Genomic DNA, 22,794 nt, shown 5'->3' on the forward strand with positions numbered 1-22,794 from the left:
GAAAGGACATCATGAGAAGAAACAAGTGTATTTCATATTCACTTAGTCACCATAAAGTAAGGTGTAAATATTACAGGGCCATCATCCATGCAGTGCTCACGTTCTTTTTAAAAATAAAACCAAGTGCAGAAAATACACTCCTGGAAGGTTGTATGTCTTCCCACGTGGAAGAACAAATGAGTTTACCCTTTGAGAAGGGCAGAAGGAATGAAAATTTCAAAAATTCAGTGCATGGCAAGCAGGTTGCAGCCTTTCTAAGAATGAGTCCGTTGAGATGGCCGCCTGCTCTCTCTCTCTCTCTCTCTCTCTCTCTCTCTTACAAGCACCTGCCATTAGCGAGCTAATGAGAGAAGTAGCTACCTCCACATCTCAACCTACACGCAAGTTAACAAACCCTGTGTGAGAGAGACAATATAGCTGTGTGAGAGGGAAGAAGCACCCTCCATGGAGTTTCAAAGTGCATGTTCTCTCTTACAAGCACCTGCCATTAGCGAGCTAATGAGAGAAGTAGCTACCTCCACATCTCAACCTACACGCAAGTTAACAAACCCTGTGTGAGAGAGACAATATAGCTGTGTGAGAGGGAAGAAGCACCCTCCATGGAGTTTCAAAGTGCATGTAAGCAAATAAAGCCCATGAGAGAGAGAGAGAGAGAGAGAGAGAGAGAGAGAGAGAGTGCCAAAATGCCTTCTTTGTATGTTTGTCTTTTGAATGGTGTACCGTGTGCCCAACTCCTACCGATCGGAGACGGGCCATTACACTAGTATAAAGTAAAGACGAGCATATTTGAGCCCGATAAAGGAAAACTCCAAGAAAATGTTTTCTTTTTTTGGGGGGGGGGGGTACTATGGCATCATTATTAGATGGGGCCATGGGCTATTGATGACATCATTAGTGGATGTGTGGGGCCATCTAACCGCTAGGCCCTTAGCCTAAAGGTTATCATCTATGCCCTTAATTCTTTTAATGATTCCCTATTTCCAAAGCTTCTAAGCTTTTTCATATAATTTGGCGATTTAAATTTGGCCTCACAGAGCTATTATTATTTGTTGAATGTGCTGTATTGGGGTCTCTACATCACGAAACCTGTCCGAACATGGTGAAGGGGCCTTCTTCATCTGCCAAAGCTTCATCAGCATGCCTGCTGTCATTCTTGCTGTTCATGTCCTGCTGCAAACAGGCGCGCAGCTCATCACCACCACCACCTCTGTGCAGGAAGCAGATCTTCGAAGACATCGCCTGGACATCGAAAGAAAATCAGTGTCCTCTCCAGAGCTGTGAGCATGGCCATATCTGCACATCAACAGTTTCAGAGGTAAGAAAACCCTAAGTTATTTGGCTGCATTTCTGCAATTAAGTTCTACAGGCAAGCAAATCATGGTCCGGTTCAAGCAAAGCCTGTTTGATAGTCTTTATCTGAAATCAACTCAAATAGCTTCTGATACGAGCAAAACATAGTTAGTAAAGTCTGGACATCGAAAGAAAATGAGTGTCCTCTCCAGAGCTGTGAGCATGGCATCTGTGCACATCAACAGTTTCAAAGGTAAGAAAACCCTAAGATATTTGGCTCCATTTCTGCAATTAAGTTCTATAGGCAAGCAAATCATGGTCCGGTTCAATCAAAGCCTATTTGATAGTCTTTATCTGCAATTAACTCAAATAGCTTCTAATACGAGCAAAACATAGTTAGTGAAGTCTATTTGTGCAGGTTGCTGCTAGTTTTCTGGTTTTATATATACTAGGCTGTTTAGGGCTTTCCTTCAGCTCAACTGATTCAACCATTCCTAATGCATGGTGCGTGCACGCGTGAGAGAGAGAGAGAGAGAGAGAGAGAGAGAGAGAGAGAGAGATTAAAGTTTATGAGAACAAAAAAGTAGTACAATATTTCCATGAGAAATGCTGAGTCATAGAAGAAAAAACTGAAAAAAAAACTAACTACGGATGCTGAAATGCGTGTCAATTAGGGGTGAGTACAAGTAGCCGTGTGGCTTAGACAAGGTGCCAGTGTGTGTAGTGGAGATAGTGCAAGATTCATACAACGATACCATCCTCCTGCATACCCACAGGTAGGGCAGTGAAGTATCCCTCCTGCGATGAGAGCTCTTTATGTTGTCGAAAGATATCCTGGATCTACAGCTGGCGAGTGGAGGGCTGAGATCTTTGGGGTTGGAGAAAGAAAGAAATAAAGATCTATTAAGTTTTAACATCTACACAAGACCCGAAGGGCCTATGAGACTGTGAATAGTAGTACAATGATACCATGGGTATACACTGCCATGGAAAAACTAAAAAAGAAAGTGAAAACTGAAAACTTAAACATGATTCTATAAGTCTCCTGATGACATGGTGAGGGCATGTCATCTCGTCGGAGAATCTCATGGATCTGTCATTGTGTGGTGGAGATCCTCGGTGCTCCGGGTTGGGGGCGGTTGGCACGGAGGATGGAGTAGGCTTGCCGCTAAGGACTCCTCTGGGATGTGAAAATGGCCCATGTGTACGGCTGGTATGAGCTGATGTGATGCGACATCGTTGGCATGGGTGGCTGATGTGGATACTTGTGCCGTGAAGAAATTAGTGATGGATCTCTGGGTAACATCTTTTTTTTTTTTTTTTCCAGGAAAAAGATCCTTAAATTAGTCAAAGAAAAAACAGCCACAAAGGGCTAAGTACAACCACGACAGGCTAGATACAAACTCGCCTCATATAAGGGCGGCGGGAAACAAGTGATCATAAGGGGAAGAGATGATTTGGGCAACATCTTGTATGGGCTGGCATTGTCTCTCAGCATGTCCTCTTAATTTTAAGTTCCTATGTTGTCCGAGCTCTATTAGGTACATCCTGAGACATCTTTGGTCTTCATGCTGCACCACTCATGCTAGTGGCCCGAAACTGTCCCGGTAGAGGCAATGAAATCTCCCCCCTATCTCATAATACGTTGGGCATTTGAACATATAATGAGCCTCGTCCTCTACCTCCTCTATGGTGCATACTCTGCATATCCGCTCCTCTCTTGGGATGTTCTCACTCTTCTAGTCTCTAGTCAGAGGTTGTGGGAGGATACTGTCAAAATACGCAGCGGAGATGATAACCAAATCTGAGACCACAAGAGCAAGTAGAGTGCAGAAAATAGACAGCACAAGAGAAGGAGAGAGAGGCGTGTAACTCTACTCTATATACACAAGATCCCGGAATGATACAAGATACCATGTCAAAATACGCAGCGGAGAAGATGACCAAATCTGGAAACACAAGAGCAAGTGCAGAAATAAACAGCAATGGAGAGAGAGGCGGCCCCAATACTGCAGTTGGCCTGCTCATAGGCAGCCGGCAGGCCTAGATCTCCACGACTAGCACATAGATACCCGGTCGGCCAGCAATGCCAGGGTGTCCACGACCTGTACCACAGTCGGCCAGCACCAGAACTGAAGTCAGGTACTGCAGGTACAGGCGGCCACCTACCAAGATCTCTTGCCACCACAGAAGTGCCACCCAAGCCACAGAAAAAATGGAAAAAATGGGGGAAAAATACGGGGAGTGACGAAAAATGAGAACAACACCTACAAGGGCGGGCACACCCACAACAAAGGCCTGGTGTCTATAGAAAGACAGGAGATGACTTCTAACACCCCCTCTCAGCTCCTGGCTGTGAAACCAACCACAGGGAGCTGGGGTGCCACCTGAGCAAATCCCGAGATAGCGACTTCGTGAAGAGGTCCACTGTACTGTCCTTCGTTGAACAAAACTCTAGCAAGATGTCATTAGCAACGAACTGTTCACGAACAAAGTGCCTCTGGATGACCGTGGGTTCCTCCAGTGGAAGCCCAATCCTGCCATGTAACCTCTGCAACCTCACCACCTCACAAGCAGCATCACAAGCAGCCCGGTACTCTGCCTCTGTCGTCGACAAGGCAAAAGATGACTGCCTCTTACTGCTCCATAAAACTGCTCCTGGGCTTGAAGTAGATCTCCTCGTGTCCGGATCTCCTCCCCAATCTGAGTCACTCCAACCGTGGAGTCGGACTACATCAATCAATCCCCCTCTTGTGTAAAAGATGAAGAGAAAACAGGGTTAGGGTTAGGGTTTACAGAAAGCAAACAGGCGTGGAAAACCAAGCTGATGGAGTGAACACGACTGCAATAGATATCTCAATCAATGAAAAATATGAAGTACAAGCCACATGATAGTGACCCCTAAAGGATAAGTGTTCACATGACCGGCCATAAATGTGCCGGGTGGACCAAAACACTTATAAACTGCATATAAGTGAAAATGAACTAAACTGGGGGAAAAAACCTCCACTAACTGAAGTAAAAAGTGCCCCAGTAACCTACTGATGATCACTAGCACTCCTCTGGGTGCATACACAGCATAAAACCCAACAAACCCCCCTGGAGTGATATGTGATCACTGTACATCATCCACCAAAAGGAAACAAATTCAAAGCATTGCGGAATGCTTCAAATTTCGGACGTGGTAATGCCTTGGTGAAGATGTCTGCCACATTCTGATCTGTAGGACAGTAGATCAGACTGATATCTCCTGCCTGGAGTCTCTCCCGAACAAAATGATAGTGAATCTCAATGTGTTTCGTGCGAGCATGAAACACAGGATTCCTGGCCACAGCAATGGCACTCTGACTATCAGTATAGATAGGTGTAGGCTCCTCCACTGAAATATCCATATCAGTCATAAGACGACGCAGCCAAACACACTCAACAGTAGTAGTGTAGGCTGCTCTGTACTCTGCCTCACAAGATGAAGTGGCCACTGTGGTCTGTTTCTTGCTTAGCCAAGAAATGCATGAAGCGCCAAGGAAGAAACAATTCCCACTAGTGGAATGTCTGGTATCAAAATCACCAGCCCAATCTGAATCACTGTAAGCATGTAACTGCATGTCACCCCCCTCAGGATAAAGCAACCCAAGAGACAAGGTACCCTGCAAATAACGGAATACACGCTTCACAGCTTGCCAATGTGACAACCGTGGGCTGTGCATGAATCTACTCAACTGAGAGACTGCATACTGAATATCTGGCCTTGTATTACACAAGTATATGAGGCACCCAACAGCCTGAGCATATGTAGTGGCATCAAAGGAAACACTGTCATCTTGTAGTGACAGTTTCATCCCAGGCTCCATAGGAGTACTAATAGGCTTGCAATCCTGAAATTTAAACTTCTCCAGAAGTTTAGCAACATAACGTGATTGCAACAACCCAATGCCTCTGTTATCCTGCACAAACTGTATGCCCAAATAGTAATGTACAAGGCCCAAGTCAGACATGTCAAATGTCTGTTGCAGTATCTCTTTAAATGCTGCAATTTTGTCATCATTTGATCCCATGAGCAAGAGATCATCCACATAAAGACTGATGACCAGCAGATCTGTCTCTTCTTTCTTCACATACAAAGTGGTCTCTGATGGACTGTTCACAAATCCCTGAGTGAGTAGAAAAGCATCTATTTTTGCATACCAAGCTCGTGGAGCTTGTTTCAAACCATACAAGGCCTTTTTCAGCCTGCATACTTTCCCCTCATGACCATGTTCTGCAAATCCCATGGGCTGAAATACATAAACTTCCTCCTCGAGGTCCCCATGTAGGAATGCAGTCTTTATGTCCAACTGGTGAACAACCCAACCACGATGTGCAGCCAATGCAATGACACACCTAAGTGTCGACATACGGGATGTAGGAGCAAATGTCTCCTCATAATCAATGCCCTTCTTCTGTGCATAGCCCTTTGCAACTAGACGGGCTTTGTACCTGTCAATGGATCCATCTGCATGTCTTTTCAACTTGTAGACCCATTTAGTACCAATGGCTTTCTTGCCTTTGGGCAGATCAACCAAATCCCATGTTTGATTCTTTTTAATAGAATCAATCTCATCCTGCATGGCTTTGTTCCAATGCACATTATCTCGTGCATCCACAAACGAATCAGGCTCATCATCATCCTGTAAACTGGCTGCCATAACCAGATTCAAATCCATGATGTGTGCATGCTCATTGGTCCTTGTCTCCCTACGAGTACGACCAGCAAGAGGACCCTCTAAATGGCTGTCCTGTAGTGTCCTCAAATACCATCTAGGTATATGTCTGACCTGTGGTGCCTGCTGTCCCATATTTGGTTCAGCTTCTGGCTCATTTGGCTGCTGAATTTCTGCACCACCTACATCATTTGCTGGCTGTCCATTACCCTCATGAGTTGGATCACCAACTGTGGAATGAAACTCCATGGGTAGAAGACCTTCAAATACATCATTTTCAGCCTGATTTGCCTCATAACCAGCCATGGATAATTCTGATTTTTCATCAAAAATCACATCCCGGCTGATAAATATCTTCCTGGATAGTGGGTCATATAACCTGTAGCCCTTGCTTTCACGGCTATACCCAACAAAAATGCATTTTGTGGCTTTATCATCAAGCTTCCTCCTCAACTCTTTGGGTATGTGTGCATATGCAAGGCACCCAAAGATACGAAAATGCGATACAGAAGGCTTGCGGCCATGCCAAGCCTCAAAAGGAGTAATAGAAACCAATGCCTTTGTGGGACATCGATTCAAAATATGACAAGCACACATTACTGCTTCCACCCAAAAGATATGTGGTAGTCTTTTTGCCTTTAGCATACATCTGGCCATCTCCATGAGTGACCGATTTTTCCTTTCTGCAACCCCATTCTGCTGTGGAGTGTAAGGAGTAGTATACTGATGTTTTATACCTCTACTCCCAAGAAAAGAATTCAGCACATGTGACATATATTCCCCCCCTCGGTCAGAACGGAGAGTTTTTACCTTGCATCCAGACTCTGTCTCAGCAAGTGCTATAAAGGCCAAAAATGCATCATATACCTGTGATTTCTGTGTCAAAGGATAGACCCAGCATATACGAGAGAAGTCATCAATAAATGTTGCAAAATAAAAGCAACCACCTAATGACTTCGTCTGCATGGGACCACAAAGATCACTGTGTATAAGTTGCAACTTTGCAGTTGCTCTTAGAGCCTGATCACGTGGGAAGGAAAACCTGTGCATTTTTCCCAAAATACATCCTTCACAAATGTGATCTGGAGGCTTCTCCATGAGAGGTAGATCTGTAAACATATTATGTCGTTGCATAAGCATAAGACTACCAAAATTTACATGCCCCATGCGAGCATGCCATAACTCCGCATCAACCATAGCTGAAGTAAGAGTGAATGCATGATAAGCAGACTGATCCACTGGCTGAAATGCATCCAACTCATAAAGTCCATGACATAATGTACCAGTAAGCATCAAGGTCAAGGCATTTGCTTTGTCTCTGACCATGCATTTATCATCATCAAAGTGGACTTGCATTCCACAATGTGCTAAAGAAGAAATGGACAACAAATTCTTCTTTATCCCTGGTACATATAAGGCATCTGTAAGGCGGAGAATGGAGCCATCAATGGCTGTAAGCTGAATCTCCCCAATGCCACACACTGGATATGAAGCATTGTTGGCACACTGAACAGTTTTGCCAACAGGAGCAGGGCCAACATGACTAAACAAATCCCTGCGAGATGTGATATGCTTTGAGGCACCACTATCAAAATACCAAGTACATGCATGCTCTGTCATACTGAGTGCCTGTGAAGACCAAGAGGCATCATAGTTGCATGTATAGAAACAGTAATCCCTGTCCTCAACAAAAGAAGCAGTCTCTGGAGGAGCTTTAGGAGCATCATTAACAGACATTCCAGCTTCTTTTGCCTTCTCTTTGGCAATCCTCTTCCTACATTCCGTGATGTAGTGACCTGGCTTCTTACAGTAATGACATTTTCCCTTCTTCTTGGGCTGTCCATCACCTTTCTTGGTATCTTGTGAAGAACCACCATCACCTGAATTTTGATTTGCACTCTTTGGCTGAGATTTCCCTTTGCCCTTTTGAACTGTAGTAAATGCTTGTTCAGCATTTGTGTTCATATTCATATTCTTCCTCATTTGCTCCTCTTGTAGTAAGAGAGCAACAAGTTCCTGATACTTGAGGGGTTCAACAGCATTCCTCATGCTGAGGTTCAAAGAGGTATGGAAAGCCAAGTAAGATCTTGGCAAAGAGTGCAAGATGGTGGACACAAGCTGTGTCTCAGGAATAATCTCATCCACATTGATGAGTTGCTCTCTCAAATCCTGCAGCTTGTTCAAGTGGCTAGACATATCATCTCCTTCATTCATTTTCTGATTTTCAAGCTCTCTTTTCAAAAATGAGATCCTAGCCTCATTACGAGCAGCATACATTTGCTCCAAAGTCACCCATGCATTCTGTGAAGTGCCAGCTGAACGAATATGAGGTATAATGGACCTCTGAACTGACAATGCAATGAGTGACAATGCTTGTGCATCCCTGGCATCCCATGTCTTTTGAGCATTTGTTCTCTGAACAGGCAATGGCTGTCCTGGAGCCTGTACCTGTTGTCCTCGTCCACGAGCACCCCCTTGAGGAGGAGTCTCTGGAGCCAATGGACCTGGACGTGGTTCATCACCACTAACAAAATCCCAAAGACCTTTTGCCACAAGCACATTTTTCAGCATAAAACTCCACAAGGAGTAGTTCGTGCCATCCAATTTGTCTTCCTTAGACAAATATGTGAATACATCACTTTGCTGTTGATTTGCCATTATGCTTTACGCACAATGTTGTACCTGTTTACCAAAAAACCCAAAAGCAAAAAAACCCTGATAACAACTGTACTCCACTGAATACAGTTTACCCAAATCTGCCTGCACTCTCAATCCTCTGAATGTGCAGCTTAATGCACCAATGACTGAGTAGAGCAGCAAATGGCGTACACAATGCCAAAATGCCCCAAAATTTGCTGCACCCAAACTGTGCAAAAAACCTGTATATTTCCTTGCTAGAAAATCTGCCTGTTGTGCCTGTATATTTTCACAGAGAAAATAAAAATGCCCAATATTCAAGACTTGTACTGCTTACCAGAGTTGAGATTTCAACGCAAATGACTGTTGTACTGTGCAGGTGCAGTGTACTGTACGGAGCAAATATCAGGTACGGTGAAAGTACGACGGATGTACTTTCAGACAGAGCACTGTACTGAACAGTGCGTTTGAGTACTCTGCAGATCTGGAAGTCGCACAGCGGGTACAGTCGAAGCAGGTACAGTCGGGTACTGAAGCAGGTACACAGCATGCGCAGATTTGTATAGTCACCAGGTACAGTCGGGTATGAGCAGGTACACGTCAGCTGCTGCGACTGTATGCAGGTACAGTACGGGTACTGAAGGCAGCGCTGACTTGTACTGAAATGAAGGCGGCGCACAGGTGTTAATGAAGGCGGCGCAGTGTACGGTCAGGTACAGTAAGGCAGCGCTGACTGTACGGAAGCACCTTTCTGCTGCGCAGAGCTGGAACAGTACTAGCAGGTACTGTTGTATGGGCTGTACAGTAACTGTACGGCGCTCAGGAGTACTGGCAGCGTATGGGCAGGGCAAGAGCTGAGCTTCAAGCTCTGATACCAAATGAAGAGAAAACAGGGTTAGGGTTAGGGTTTACAGAAAGCAAACAGGCGTGGAAAACCAAGCTGATGGAGTGAACACGACTGCAATAGATATCTCAATCAATGAAAAATATGAAGTACAAGCCACATGATAGTGACCCCTAAAGGATAAGTGTTCACATGACCGGCCATAAATGTGCCGGGTGGACCAAAACACTTATAAACTGCATATAAGTGAAAATGAACTAAACTGGGGGAAAAAACCTCCACTAACTGAAGTAAAAAGTGCCCCAGTAACCTACTGATGATCACTAGCACTCCTCTGGGTGCATACACAGCATAAAACCCAACAAAAGAGTCCATGATCCTTCACATGCTACAGAAACCACAAGATACGCAATCCTGCCTCACAAAAGAGTCATCTGCAACCATGAGCTCAACTGCCTCATCAGGAAGCTCACGTCCAATCTGGTGTCCATCGACCAAATCAATGAACCATTCTGCTTCTAAGTCAAAGAGGCATCACTATTCACAAGGATCAACACTTGTTACGGTGCAAAGCCAAGTCCTGGAAACCTGCTGAAGACCATGCAAGGCCTTTTGAAACCTGTCAACCACCCCCTCTGAATCCGGAACCACAAAGCCTGGAGAATCCACCTCCTTCTGCAAGTAATCAACTGCCACTTGCCTGGCTTTCTGAGGGGTCTCCGTGGAAAGAACATCCTCATCTACAGGAGTGTCTTTGTCTTGAATACTACGAGACATCAGAGCATAAGTTACCTGTTCAGTTTCCTCTGACTGACGAACACAAGAACCACCAACATCACTACTGGAAAGTTCCTGCCAACTGCTGCCATCAACTGGCAAGCTATCCTCCATCTGATCCCAGAAAGCCTGCACCTGCAGCGTATCCACACTTAAGTGGCCACTACCAGACCGCCACTCATCACAAACTTGAGGACCTGAGAGAGAGAGAGAGAGTGCTGAAAGCTTGTAAACTCCATTCTCCACTCCGCCTTTGTTAGAAGTCATCTCCTGTCTATATTTATACACCAGGGCCTCTGTTGTGGGTGTGCCCGCCCTGTATAAGGTGTTTTATCATTTTTCCACACTCCCCGTATTTTTCCCTATTTTTTTTTTCATTTTTTCTAGTGGTGGGGAGGGTTGCCAGAGGGTGGCAGGAGCACTCCAGAGCTGGCCGACTGTCCCAACAGCAGTCCTGTGGATGGCTGACTGCACAGACTGCACACAGGTGATGCGTGGGCTTCAGGGCTGCTGGCCGACTGCACACAGATGAGTCGTGGGCATTTTTCTGCTGGCCGACTGCATTTATGCAGTCGTGGGCACCTTTTATGCTGGCCGACTGCTCTCCCAGGGGCATATGTATAGGCCCCTTGCCCCCACCACTTATTCATTCAGTTTTCTCGGGATCTTGTGTATAGAGAAGAGTTTACACACCTATCTCTCTGTGTTTCTTGTGCTGTTTATTTTCTGCAGTCTACTTGCTCTTGTCTACCCAAGTTTGGTTATCATTTCCGTTGCATATTCTGACATGGTATCATCATCGGGGTTCCACAGCCGGAAGCTGAGGAAGGGGAGTTACTGACGAGGAAAGACCGCGAGGCACAGGCACACATGTGGGATCGTGTCAACGCCAGGGTCTGGTCGTTTATTTTCCTCAATTGCACACCACAAGTGATCAATCATGTGAAGCACATGATGCTGGCGAAAGGCATATGGGAGCACTTGGCTTCTTTGTATAACAGGGTATCACCCATGAAGGGGATCTCCTTGGAAGTGCAGATGCGGGTTATGAACCCTGCAAAGTCTTCGACGATGCGGGAACACATTAACAAGCTGCAGGCCCTTCAGCAGGAAGTCCTACAAGCTGGGAAAGAGATATCATCTGAAGACATGGCCATCACTTTGCTGTCCCACTTGCCTAGTCAGTATTCTGCTTTCTATTCCTCGTTGATTACGAGTGGTAGGCTCAGCACCATAACCTGGGAGGAGCTTGTGCCAATGGTCTTGGACCAGGAGGAACATTTCACGAACCCTCCTCACAGCGGAGGTTCGGAGGCCTTAACTGGCCAACGGTCGAAAGGCCGGAATAACAACAAAGGCAAAGGGAAGGCTTCACCGGAGAAGTCTTCTGAGAAGAAGCCTGATTCAGAACGAGAGAAGCTGAAGGCCAAAAGATCTTGTAATGATTGTGGCGAGAAAGGCCACTACTGGTGGAAGTGCCCTAAGCGGATAGGGAAGAGTGCTGATTCCTCAGCTTCAGCTGCAAAGACTCCGGCATTTGTGCACTTAGAGATGGTGGACTCCGATGCTTCATCATCTTCGAGCGAGGAGGCAGATGGGTTCACCGCGAAGGATACCCGGGAATGGATTCTCGACAGTGGTGCTTCTAGGCACATGACTCCATCCCGTGACTTCTTTCTGGATCTGAAACGGCAGTCAGGTCGCATCTTTATTGGCGATAACTCCACTATTCCGATACATAGTGAGGGCCGGATGGAAATTATTCCCGACGGCAAGGGGGGCAAGCATGCTTCCCGTGTTCTTTATGTCCCTGCTCTGGGTTTTCATCTTCTGTCAGTGCATGAGGTATGCAAGACTGGCTTTCGGGTGGAATTTGAGGAGCATTTAGTTGCTCTAAGGGACCGTGAGACTGGCCAGGTTGTTTGGGAAGGCGGTGTGGAGAATGGTATCTACAAGCTCTCTGCACTGTCCACTTTGAGAGGTTCTCAGGTCGGAGATTTATGGCACTTTCGTTTTGGCCACTTAAATGTGGATGCATTGAGGCGAGCTTTCCGGGACCAGATGGTGGTTGGCTTGCCAGATGTTGGTAGTAGGCAAGGGCGTTGCAGCTCTTGCATACGTGGTAAGCAGCACAGGGAATCCTTTCCGAAGCAGGCTTCCAGGCGGGCTTCGAAACCATTGGAGTTGATTCACACTGACTTGTGTGGACCTCAGCAGATACCATCTTTGGGAGGATCTCTCTACTTTATGCTGCTTGTTGATGATTGTACCAGATTCACGTGGGTCTACTTTCTTTCCCAGAAGGACCAGGCTTTTGCTCGGTTCAAGGATTGGCACGTGATGGTGGAGAAAGAGTCTGGATTTCAGGTCAAGACTCTCAGGGCTGACAAAGGAGGTGAATTCTCCTCGATTGTATTTCTCAGATTTTGTGCAGATCATGGCATCAAAAGGGAACTGGCCAATACCGGATCGCCTTCGGAGAATGGAGTTGTTGAACGCAAGAACAGGACTGTGGTGGAGATGGCGAGAACCATGCTGGAGCATCGTGATCTTCCTCGTCCACTTTGGGGTGAGGCTGTGGCAATGGCTATCCATACCATTAACCGATCTCCGACGACTTCAGTACCCCATATGACTCCATTTGAGGCATATTTTGGCAAGAAACCCGATGTCTCACACTTCCGTGTCTTTGGGAGTGACGCGTATGTACATATTCCGAAGAAGCAGAGGGGGAAGCTTGACTCCAAGTTCCGCAAGCTGGTATTTGTGGGGTATAACTCTCTTTCCAAGGGATACAGGTTGTATGATCCAGATAGGAACGAGATTGTTGTCAGCCGGGATGTGGTCTTTGACGAGCATGTTCCAGCATCCACTATCGAGGAGCCGCCACTTCTTGGAGATCCAGAGGAGTCTGATGATGATTCCCAGTCTATCATTCTAGTTGATCCACCTTAGTCATCACAGGAGGTTGAGCCCGCAGCTGGAGTAGAGCCCCCGCGACCACAGGAGGCTCCATGATCTGTTCGAGTACCTAGGTGGTTGTTAGACACCCTTCGGGAGTCAGGTGTCACGGAGCTACCCTCCGAGTGGACCACAGAGGACGGCCCTCGAAGATCACATCGAGTCCAAGATAAAAGCAACACAGCAGAGCTTCTTCAGGTGAACTATACTTTGATGTCTTGTATCATGCGGGATAAAGAGCCCACTTCCGTAAAGGAAGCCCTTTCACAGGATACTTGGAGGAAAGCCATGCAGGTGGAACTTGATGCCATCGAGAAGAACAACACTTGGGAGTTGGTACCGAGGCCGTCGAAGCGGTCAGTCATTGGTGTCAAATGGGTCTTTAAGACCAAATACGCGTCTGATGGGTCGGTGGACAAACACAAAGCCAGACTTGTGGCTAAAGGTTATGCTCAGCGGCCAGGCATCGACTACGAGGATACCTTTGCACCGACAGCGCGGATGTCCACGATTCAGACCGTTCTTGCCCTTGCTTCTTCTCAGAGGTGGCCCGTGTATCAAATGGATGTAAAATCTGCGTTCCTTAATGGTGACCTGCAGGAGGAGGTGTACGTTGAGCAACCTCCAGGCTTTATTGTTCCAGGATCGGAAGGGATGGTTTACAGGTTACGTAAGGCCTTGTATGGTCTTAAGCAGGCTCCCAGGGCTTGGAATCAGAAGATTGATTCCTTCTTTATTCGGACTGGATTTCAGAGATCGGTTGCAGATCCGAACCTGTATCTCTTCGGGAACGCGGCATGGTCACGCTTATCATCCTTTATGTGGATAATCTCATTCTCATCGGCGGTCATGTGGAGCACATTGGAGTGACGAAGGCTGCCTTGTCAAAGGAGTTTGAGATGACCGATTTAGGCTTACTCCACTTCTTCTTGGGATTGGAGATATGGCAGACCCAGAGGGGGTTTTTCGTCTCTCAGCAGCGGTATGTTCATGAGGTGCTTGAGGCCTTTGGGATGGAGAACTGCAAGCCTATTACCTCGCCGATGGACCCGAACACAAAGTTAACCATTACAGATCCTTGTGAGCCAGTTGATGCCTCGCAGTACCGGAAGTTGGTTGGTTCATTGATCTGGTTGCTGAACACCAAATTGGACTTGAGCTTCTCTGTGGGGCTGTTGAGCTCTTTTATGTAGACGCCATTGAAGTCTCATTGGGACGCAGGATTGCGGATCTTGCGGTATCTGCAGAGTACGAAGGATCTGGGACTCTTTTACACAGGAGGGAATGGAGTCAAGCTCCAAGGTTGGAGTGACTCAGATTGGGGAGGAGATCCAGACACGAGGAGATCTACTTCAGGATACAGTTTTGCCCTCGGCTCAGGAGCAGTTTCTTGGAGCAGCAAGAGGCAACCAACTATTGCCCTTTCTTCGACAGAGGCAGAGTATCGGGTTGCTTGTGGTGCTGCTTGTGAGGTTGTATGGCTGCGGAGGCTGCTAGGCGAGATTGGGTTTCCACAGAGGGAGCCCACAGTCATCCAGTGCGATAACCAGAGTTATATAGCTATTGCTCGGAACCCAGTTTTCCATGCCCGGACCAAGCATATAGAGATACAGTATCACTTTGTACGTGAGAAGATCTTGGCTGGTGACATCTTGCTACTTTATTGTTCGACGGAGGACAATGCGGCGGACCTCTTCACGAAGTCTCTACCTCAAGCTATGCTCAGGCGGCACTCCAGCTCCCTTGGGTTGGTTTCACAGCCAGGAGCTGAGAGGGGGTGTTAGAAGTCATCTCCTGTCTATATTTATACACCAGGGCCTCTGTTGTGGGTGTGCCCGCCCTGTATAAGGTGTTTTATCATTTTTCCACACTCCTCGTATTTTTTCCTATTTTTTTTCCATTTTTTCTAGTGGTGGGGAGGGTTGCTAGAGGGTGGCAGGAGCACTCCAGAGCTGGCTGACTGTCTCAACAGCAGTCCTGTGGTTGGCCGACTGCACACAGGTGATGCGTGGGCTTCAGGGCTGCTGGCCGACTGCACAGATGAGTCGTGGGCATTTTTCTGCTGGCCGACTGCATTTATGCAGTCGTGGGCACCTTTTTATGCTGGCCGACTGCTCTCCCAGGGGCATATATATAGGCCCCTTGCCCCCACCACTTATTCATTTAGTTTTCTCGGGATCTTGTGTATAGAGAAGAGTTTACACACCTATCTCTCTGTGTTTCTTGTGCTGTTTATTTTCTGCAGTCTACTTGCTCTTGTCTACCCAAGTTTGGTTATCATTTCCGCTGCATATTCTGACAGCCTTCCCATACTACCTGGCCTGTTGCTTTGTTCCGGAGAGCAACGAAATGTTCATCAAACTCCACCCGAACGCCAGTCTTGCAAACCTGATGCACTGACAACATATGAAAACCAAGTGACGGAGCATACAACACCTGGGAGGAATGCTTCCCCTCTCTGCCATCGGAAACTATCTCCAACCTGCCCTCACTGTGAACTGGGATAGTGGATGTATCCCCAGTAAGAATGTGACCAGAATACCTGCAAAGATCCTGTAAATCTGAACGGGAAGGAGTCATGTGCCTGGAAGCACCACTGTCTAGAATCTACTCCCGAGTATCCGTTGCGGAGGATCCTCCAACCTCCTTTCTGCCCGAAGAAAATGAAACATCGGTGTCCATCACCTCCAGGTGCACAAAAGCCGGAGTCTTCATGATTGCTGTTGAGGAATCTTCACCCTTCTCGGTCTTCCGCTTGGGACACTGCCTCCAATAGTGGCCTTTCTCGCCACAATCATTACAGGTCCTCTCCGCCTTTAGTTTCTCGCGGTCAGCGTCGGACTTCTTCTTAGAAGACTTCTTCGATGAAGCCTTCCCTTTGCCCGTGTTACGGCCTTTCGACCGTTGGCTAGTTGAGGCCTGCGAACCTCCGCCTTGTGGAGGGTTCGTGAATCATTCCTCCTGGACCAAGACCGTGGACACAAGCTCCTTCCACGTGATGGTGCTGAGCCTGCCACTGGTAATCAAAGACGAGTAAAATGCTGAGTACTGAGAGGGCAAGTGCGACAGCAACGTTAGGGCCATATCCTCTGACGATATCTCCTTCTTAGTCTGAAGAACTTCCTGCTGAAGAGCCTGCAGCTTGTTAATATGCTCCCGCATCGTCGACGACTTTGCAGGGCTCATAACCCGCATCTGTACTACCAAGGAAATCCTCTTCATGGGCGATACCCTGTTGTAAAGAGAAGCCAAATGTTGCCATATACCTCTGGCCTGCGTGATATGCTTTACATGATTGATTACTTGCGATGTGCAGTTGAGGAAGATAAATGAACGGACCCTGACGTTGACACGATCCCACAACTGTGCCTGTGCCTCCCGGTTCTTTCGGGTCGACGGTAACTCCCCTTCCTCTACTTCCGGCCGTGGAAGCCCAACAACGATGAAATCAGCAAGGTCTTAAGACTCCAGAACAGATTCCATCATAACATTCCATATGTTGTGGTTGTTCCCGTCCAACTGACGGTCCACCGAGAACGTGGGGAGTGTAGGGATCTTCACATGCCTCTCAGCCATCTCTAACAAATCTGCCATTGCGGGGCAGTACTTTGAAAAAGGGTGGGTGGCTGGGAACAAAGAAGAACTTACACTTGCAAGTGGCTGTCCAGCAAATCAGCCCGCTGTCCTCTTGCTTCTCCTCTTCCCGAACAGTCCCGTACAGTCCACCAATCAGCAACACAACAGTCCCCCTCTTGCTCACACAAATCCCAAAAACTATCAAAAGCCTAGGGCTCTGATACCATGTCAAAATACGCAGCGGAGATGATAACCAAATCTGAGACCACAAGAGCAAGTAGAGTGCAGAAAATAGACAGCAGAAGAGGAGGAGAGAGATAGGCGTGTAACTCTGCTCTATATACACAGATACTAAATACCATGCAAATCTGGAAACACAAGAGCAAGTGCAGAAAATAGACAGCAATGGAGAGAGGCGTGTAACTCTACTATGTATACACAAGAAGATCCCGAATACAATACACAATGACAAGAGGGCTATGGGGCCATTTTATATGGCCCCAATACTGCAGTTGGCCTGCTCATAGGCAGCCGACAGGCCTAGATCTCCACGACCAGCACATAGACACCCAGTCAGCCAGTTATGACCATTCGGCCAGCAATGCCAGGGTGTCCACGACCTGTACCACAGTCGGCCAGCACCAGAACTGAAGTCGGGTACTGCAGGTACAGTCGGCCACCTACCAAGATCTCTTGCCACCACAGAAGTGCCACCCAAGCCATAGAAAAAATGGGAAAAATGGGGGAAAAATACTGGGAGTGAGGAAAAATGAGAACAACACCTACAAGGGCGGGCACACCCACAACAAATGCCCTGGTGTCTACAGAAAGACAGGAGATGACTTCTAATAGATACTATGAGCCGACTGAGTGCGATTAGCATAGCATGTGACATGTGGATCTGCATGTACCTTGGTATCTCAAAGAATCCATCCTTGGTGCGTCTCAAAAAATGCTCCTTGTAGAACTCACGTTTCGTCTCTATCTTTGATGATGACACCCAAGTCTGATGTATGTGTAGGCTGAGTAGATCTAACTGGATGTTCCGGTCGATCTCTTGTCGTGAGAGGTCGAGGGGTGTGGGCAGTCTAGGCTGTACTGAAATGGGGGGAGATGATCCATCTGCAATCCATGTGAATGAAACCATTCAACTACCTTTGAGTACTGTACCTGCTTTGGTAAGGGTGGTGGTCGTCTTCTCCACGAGATGGAGGGCAGTCTTGTTGGGTATAAAGTCCCAGTTTCGCCTCCGGACCTTGATCATCGCGTAGCTCTTTTCGAGAGCTTCGCGGCCATATATTTACTTGTACATTTGGCCCCCATATGGGCCTTGTAAAGGCATTCTTTGTATTTGGTCCGCCGGGCGCCCCATAAGTTGGGCGCCCGCCCATACCCTTGTATCACTATAAATACGAGGTCTCCCTTGAGCCTCAATAAGACATTCAAGATATTCTTGAGCATTGTGTGAGTTCTCTCTCTCTCTCTCACTCTCACTCTTCTCTATCTCCTCTGCACTTCCTTGGCTAAAGCTCTTGTGTTCGAGTCATTCTCCTCCAACAACTGGTATCAGAGCTATGGAGGGAAGCTGTATGCAGAAGCTATGGAGTTAGAGGTGTCTTCCACCACTTGACTACGGGATCGTCAAACACCTCCCTTCTATCATCAAGATGGTGCGTTTTTTTTTTTTGAGTGCTGCTCTTCTTTTTTTTTAACGCAGGAGACTGTTTTTTGCTTTTTTTTCTTGCTCTTCCCTCTCCTGCGTTTTCTGCTCCACCCCTGCTGCCCTGCTGCTGCGTTTTTCCTCTCCCTTGCTTCCCCCCTTTGCTGCGTTTCTGCTGCCCCTCTTTGCTGCGTTTGCTGGTTGCTGCGTTTTTGCTGCCCCTCTTTGCTGCGTTTGATGTTCTGTCCTCTCCTTGCTGTACGGCTGCCATCAGCAGCAGCCAACACTGCTGCCAGCAGCCCCACGACCACCAGCAGCAGCTAGGGCTGCAGCCAGCAGCCCCACGACCACCAGCAGCAGCCAACGCTGCAGCCAGCAGCCCCAAGGCCACCAACAAGCAGTCCGGGCTGCAGCCAGCAGCCCCACGGCCACTAGCAGCAGCCGTCGTCGCCTCCAGCAGCCAGGATCTTCGAGCAACCCTCAAAAGACAGCAACATACTGCCCCTCGGGTTTACATCGACATTCAGTGATACTCTTCCGCCGTCTCCTTCACTTGAAGTTGTTTCATCAATCTACGAGCATCCTACATTCAACCCATATCTGGTACATAACATCTTGCTATTGCTTACTTTCTGAAGTGTCAGTTTGATAAGTCATGGCGTCTACAAGTGATCTTAAGGGTCTACTAGAGATTAAGAAGTTTGCAGGCACTGGGTTTGATCTTTGGAAGGTGAGGATTCAGAATATCCTCTATCTGCGGGAATGTGATACTGCACTTGAGCAGTTCAAACCCGCTGCTATGACAGATGATGAATGGGGAATCCTGAACAGAAAGGCCGTTGCCTATCTCCAGATGGCTGTTGCTGATGAGGTCCTTGTAGACCTCAAAGGGCTGACAACAGCCTATGCCGTTTGGGAGAAGCTGAGAAGCACCTATGAGATCACCACGCCAGTGAACCAGGTACATCTCATCAGGAAACTCATGAATATGCAACTTGATGATTCTAAGAATGCAGTAGAGCATATTACTACTTTCACAGGGGTGCTTAATCAGATGCAGGATTCTGGATTGCCTGCTTTTGATGATAAGTTGAAAGCTATCTTTTTGCTCACTACTTTGCCTGACTCTTGGGAAACACTTGTGGTGTCACTTGGGACAAATCCCAACCTAACTTTTGATGGAGTCAGGGGTGCTATTCTCAATGAAGATATCCGGAGGAAGACCTCAGAGACTAGCGGTTCTGCAAATGTCTCACGAGGGAGGATGACCAAGCGGGGAAATACTACTACCAATTCAAAGGGTAGAAGCAAGAGCAAGGGCCAGCAATCTGATGTTACATGCTACCAGTGTGGTCGTAAAGGCCACAAGAAGCCAGATTGCAAGTTTTACAAGATGGAGCAAGACCGGAAGAAGAAATCCAGTCATTCAAATGACAAAAAGAAGGAAAAAGAGAGTAATTCCAGCAAAGCAGAAGAGTTCGAAAAGGACAAGAGCAAGGCCAATGTGGCCTCTGGTGTTGTCATAGAGGAACTGTCTGACTCAGATGATGTGCTATGTGTTTTTTCTGCTAATGCACTTGATGTTCATAACTTGCATGTCACAGAACCAGATGTTATTCATGCCTTGATGTATGAATCTGATGTGCTTTCACAGACTTGGATTATTGACACGGGTGCCTCTTTTCATGTAACTCCTATCAAGGAGTGTTTTGCAACTTTCACTGCAGGCTCCCGAGGAAAGGTGTTCTTGGGGAATGATCATGCTTGCAATATTGAAGGTATGGGCACCGTGAATTTGACTTTGCAGGATGGTAGTGAGTTTGTGCTGCCAAATGTGAGGTATGTGCCTGGTTTGAAAACCAGTCTCCTGTCTGTGGGCCAGCTTGATGCCTTGGGATACACGGCCATATTTGGAAATGGCACATGGAAATTGACCAAAGGCACAAGGCTGATTTCAAAAGGATGCAAGAAAGGAACATTATATAGCCTTCATGGTCAGGCTTTGTCTGGTAAGTTTATTGCTTTTGCAGAGGTACGCTCCCACATGGAGCTTTGGCATAAGAGACTTGGCCACATGAGCCAAAAGGGTCTCTCCATTTTGTCCTCTTTGAACAAATTTGATGCAAAAGGAAGCAAGCTTGATTTTTGTAATGATTGCTTGTATGGGAAACAGAATAGGAGTTCTTACTCCTCTCGTGCCTCTTGCAAGGCTGAAAAGTTGGACTTGGTCCACTCTGATGTGTGCGGCATGCCCATTAAATCTAAAGGTGGTTCAAAGTACTTTGTGTCTTTTGTGGATGATCACTCACGAAAAGTATGGATCACTTTGTTGAAATCTAAGGATGATGCTTTTGCTGCATTTCAAAAGTTTTATGCATTTGTTCATACTCAAACAGGAGTGAAGATTAAATGCTTACGCACTGACAATGGGGGTGAGTTTGTTAGTACTAAATTTCAGAAATTTTGTGATGATAATGGCATTAAGAGGGAACTTACACCCCCCTATAGCCCCTCTTCAAATGGTGTGGCTGAAAGGTATAATCGTACACTGTGTGAAAGAATTCGATGCATGCTGTCCACAGCTAATCTCTCTCAGGATTTTTGGGGAGAAGCCTTGAAAACTGCAGTTCATGTTTGCAATCGATCTCCACACACAGCTTTGAAAGGTGGAATCCCTGAGGAGGTTTGGTCTGGCAAACCGTCCTCATATGCCCACTTACGCATCTTTGGTTGTGATGCATATGTGCATATCCGCAAGGAAGACCGGAACAAGCTTGATGCTAAGTCCGAGAAGGGCACCTTCGTTGGCTACGGTGATGAAGGTGAGATGGGCTACCGTGTGTGGTTGCCATCAACCAACAAAGTGGTTCGCAGCCGGGATGTTGTATTTTATGAGGCAAAGCTGCTCCGTAATGTTTGTGCCTCTCATGGTGATCAGAAAAAGGTCAAATTTCAGCAAGGGCAGCCACCCATTGATGCTGAAAATGAGCCCCAGGATGCTTCACAAAGGGCTGAAGATAATGAGTCCGTGATATTTGAGCCAGAAGAGGTTGGACAGCCGCTTCATGCTCCTGGAGGTGTAGGGCAGCAACCCCTATATGCTGAAAATCAGGCTGTTCGTGAAAACCCGCAGCCTTTTGATGCTGAAATTATGATTCCTCCCGATATTGACCCCCAACCAGCCAATGATCATTGGGTACGGAGGTCTACTCGCTTTCGGAGGGAACCTCAGCGTTTTGATCCCTCTTTGCAACATGTTTTGCTTACAGATGAGGGTGAGCCTCTTACTTTCAAAGAGGCTAAGTCTTGTGAACTCCGAAACAAGTGGGAGCATGCTATGCAGGAGGAGATTAAGTCTCTACATGCAAATGACACTTGGGACTTGGTTGAGTTGCCCAAAGGAAGGAAGTCTATTCCTAACAAGTGGGTGTACAAAGTCAAGACAGTTGACGGCCAGCCTAAGTATAAAGCCCGCCTTGTTGCTAAGGGCTATGCTCAGAAGGAAGGGATTGATTTTCAGGAGGTCTTCTCTCCTGTGGTCAAAATGACCACCCTTCGTGTTTTGTTTGCTCTCACTGCTGTTTTGGATTTAGAACTGTATCAGATGGATGTAAAGACAGCTTTCTTACATGGTGATTTAGATGAAGAGCTGTATATGAAGCAGCCTGAAGGCTTTGTCATTCCTGGCAAAGAACATCTGGTTTGTAAGCTGAAGCGTAGTCTCTATGGGCTGAAACAAGCCCCGAGGCAGTGGTACAAAAAGTTTGATGCTTTCATGCTTAACCAAAAGTTTAATCGTAGCCATGCAGATCATTGCTTGTATACTAAAACTGATGCAGATGGCAGCCCAGTGATACTTGTGCTGTATGTTGATGACATGCTTCTTGCAGGGAAGAATAAGAGCATTTTGGAAGCTCTTAAGGACCAGCTGAAGTCAGCTTTTGCTATGAAGGACTTGGGTTCAGCTGAACATATTTTGGGTCTTCGGATTAGACGGGACAGAGCACAGAAGTTGCTTTTCCTCTCACAGGAGAAGTATATCCAGAAAGTCCTTGATAGATTTAACATGGCTGATTCTAAGCCTTTGGGTGCTCCATTGCAGCCCTATGTTAAACTATCCAAGGATGATTGCCCAAAAGATGATGATGCAGCCAGTACTATGCGTGGGATCCCTTATGCTTCTGCTTGTGGATCTCTTATGTATGCTATGGTTGCTACACGGCCAGACATTGCTCATTCAGTGGGAGTAGTCAGTCGTTTTATGTCCAACCCTGGCAAAGCACATTGGGATGCTATAAAGTCTATTTTGAGGTACTTGAAGGGGACACAGAAGAAATGCCTTATGTATG

The 22,794-nt window shown here is 46.9% G+C and overlaps 1 protein-coding gene across 3 annotated transcripts in view; it reads left to right on the top strand.

Moving 5' to 3' along the window:
• The first annotated feature begins 1,006 nt into the window (after nt 1-1,006).
• The window catches only part of LOC147637100 (5'-adenylylsulfate reductase-like 3), a 47,133-nt gene continuing 25,345 nt past the window's right edge, over nt 1,007-22,794 (top strand). For 2 of the 3 annotated variants that reach the window (XM_086800716.1, XM_086800713.1), the window contains exon 1: nt 1,007-1,315. In XM_086800716.1, coding sequence (XP_086656842.1) covers nt 1,097-1,315 — 219 coding nt within the window. In that variant the 5' untranslated portion in view covers nt 1,007-1,096. Of the gene's footprint in view, nt 1,316-1,458; nt 1,795-22,794 lie in introns of those variants that run through there. The other variant, XM_086800715.1, reaches the window with a different exon arrangement.

The sequence above is a fragment of the Cibotium barometz genome, chromosome 7 (assembly GCF_041138505.1).
Source record: "Cibotium barometz isolate CiBa-2024 chromosome 7, ASM4113850v1, whole genome shotgun sequence".
NCBI lineage: Eukaryota > Viridiplantae > Streptophyta > Polypodiopsida > Cyatheales > Cibotiaceae > Cibotium > Cibotium barometz.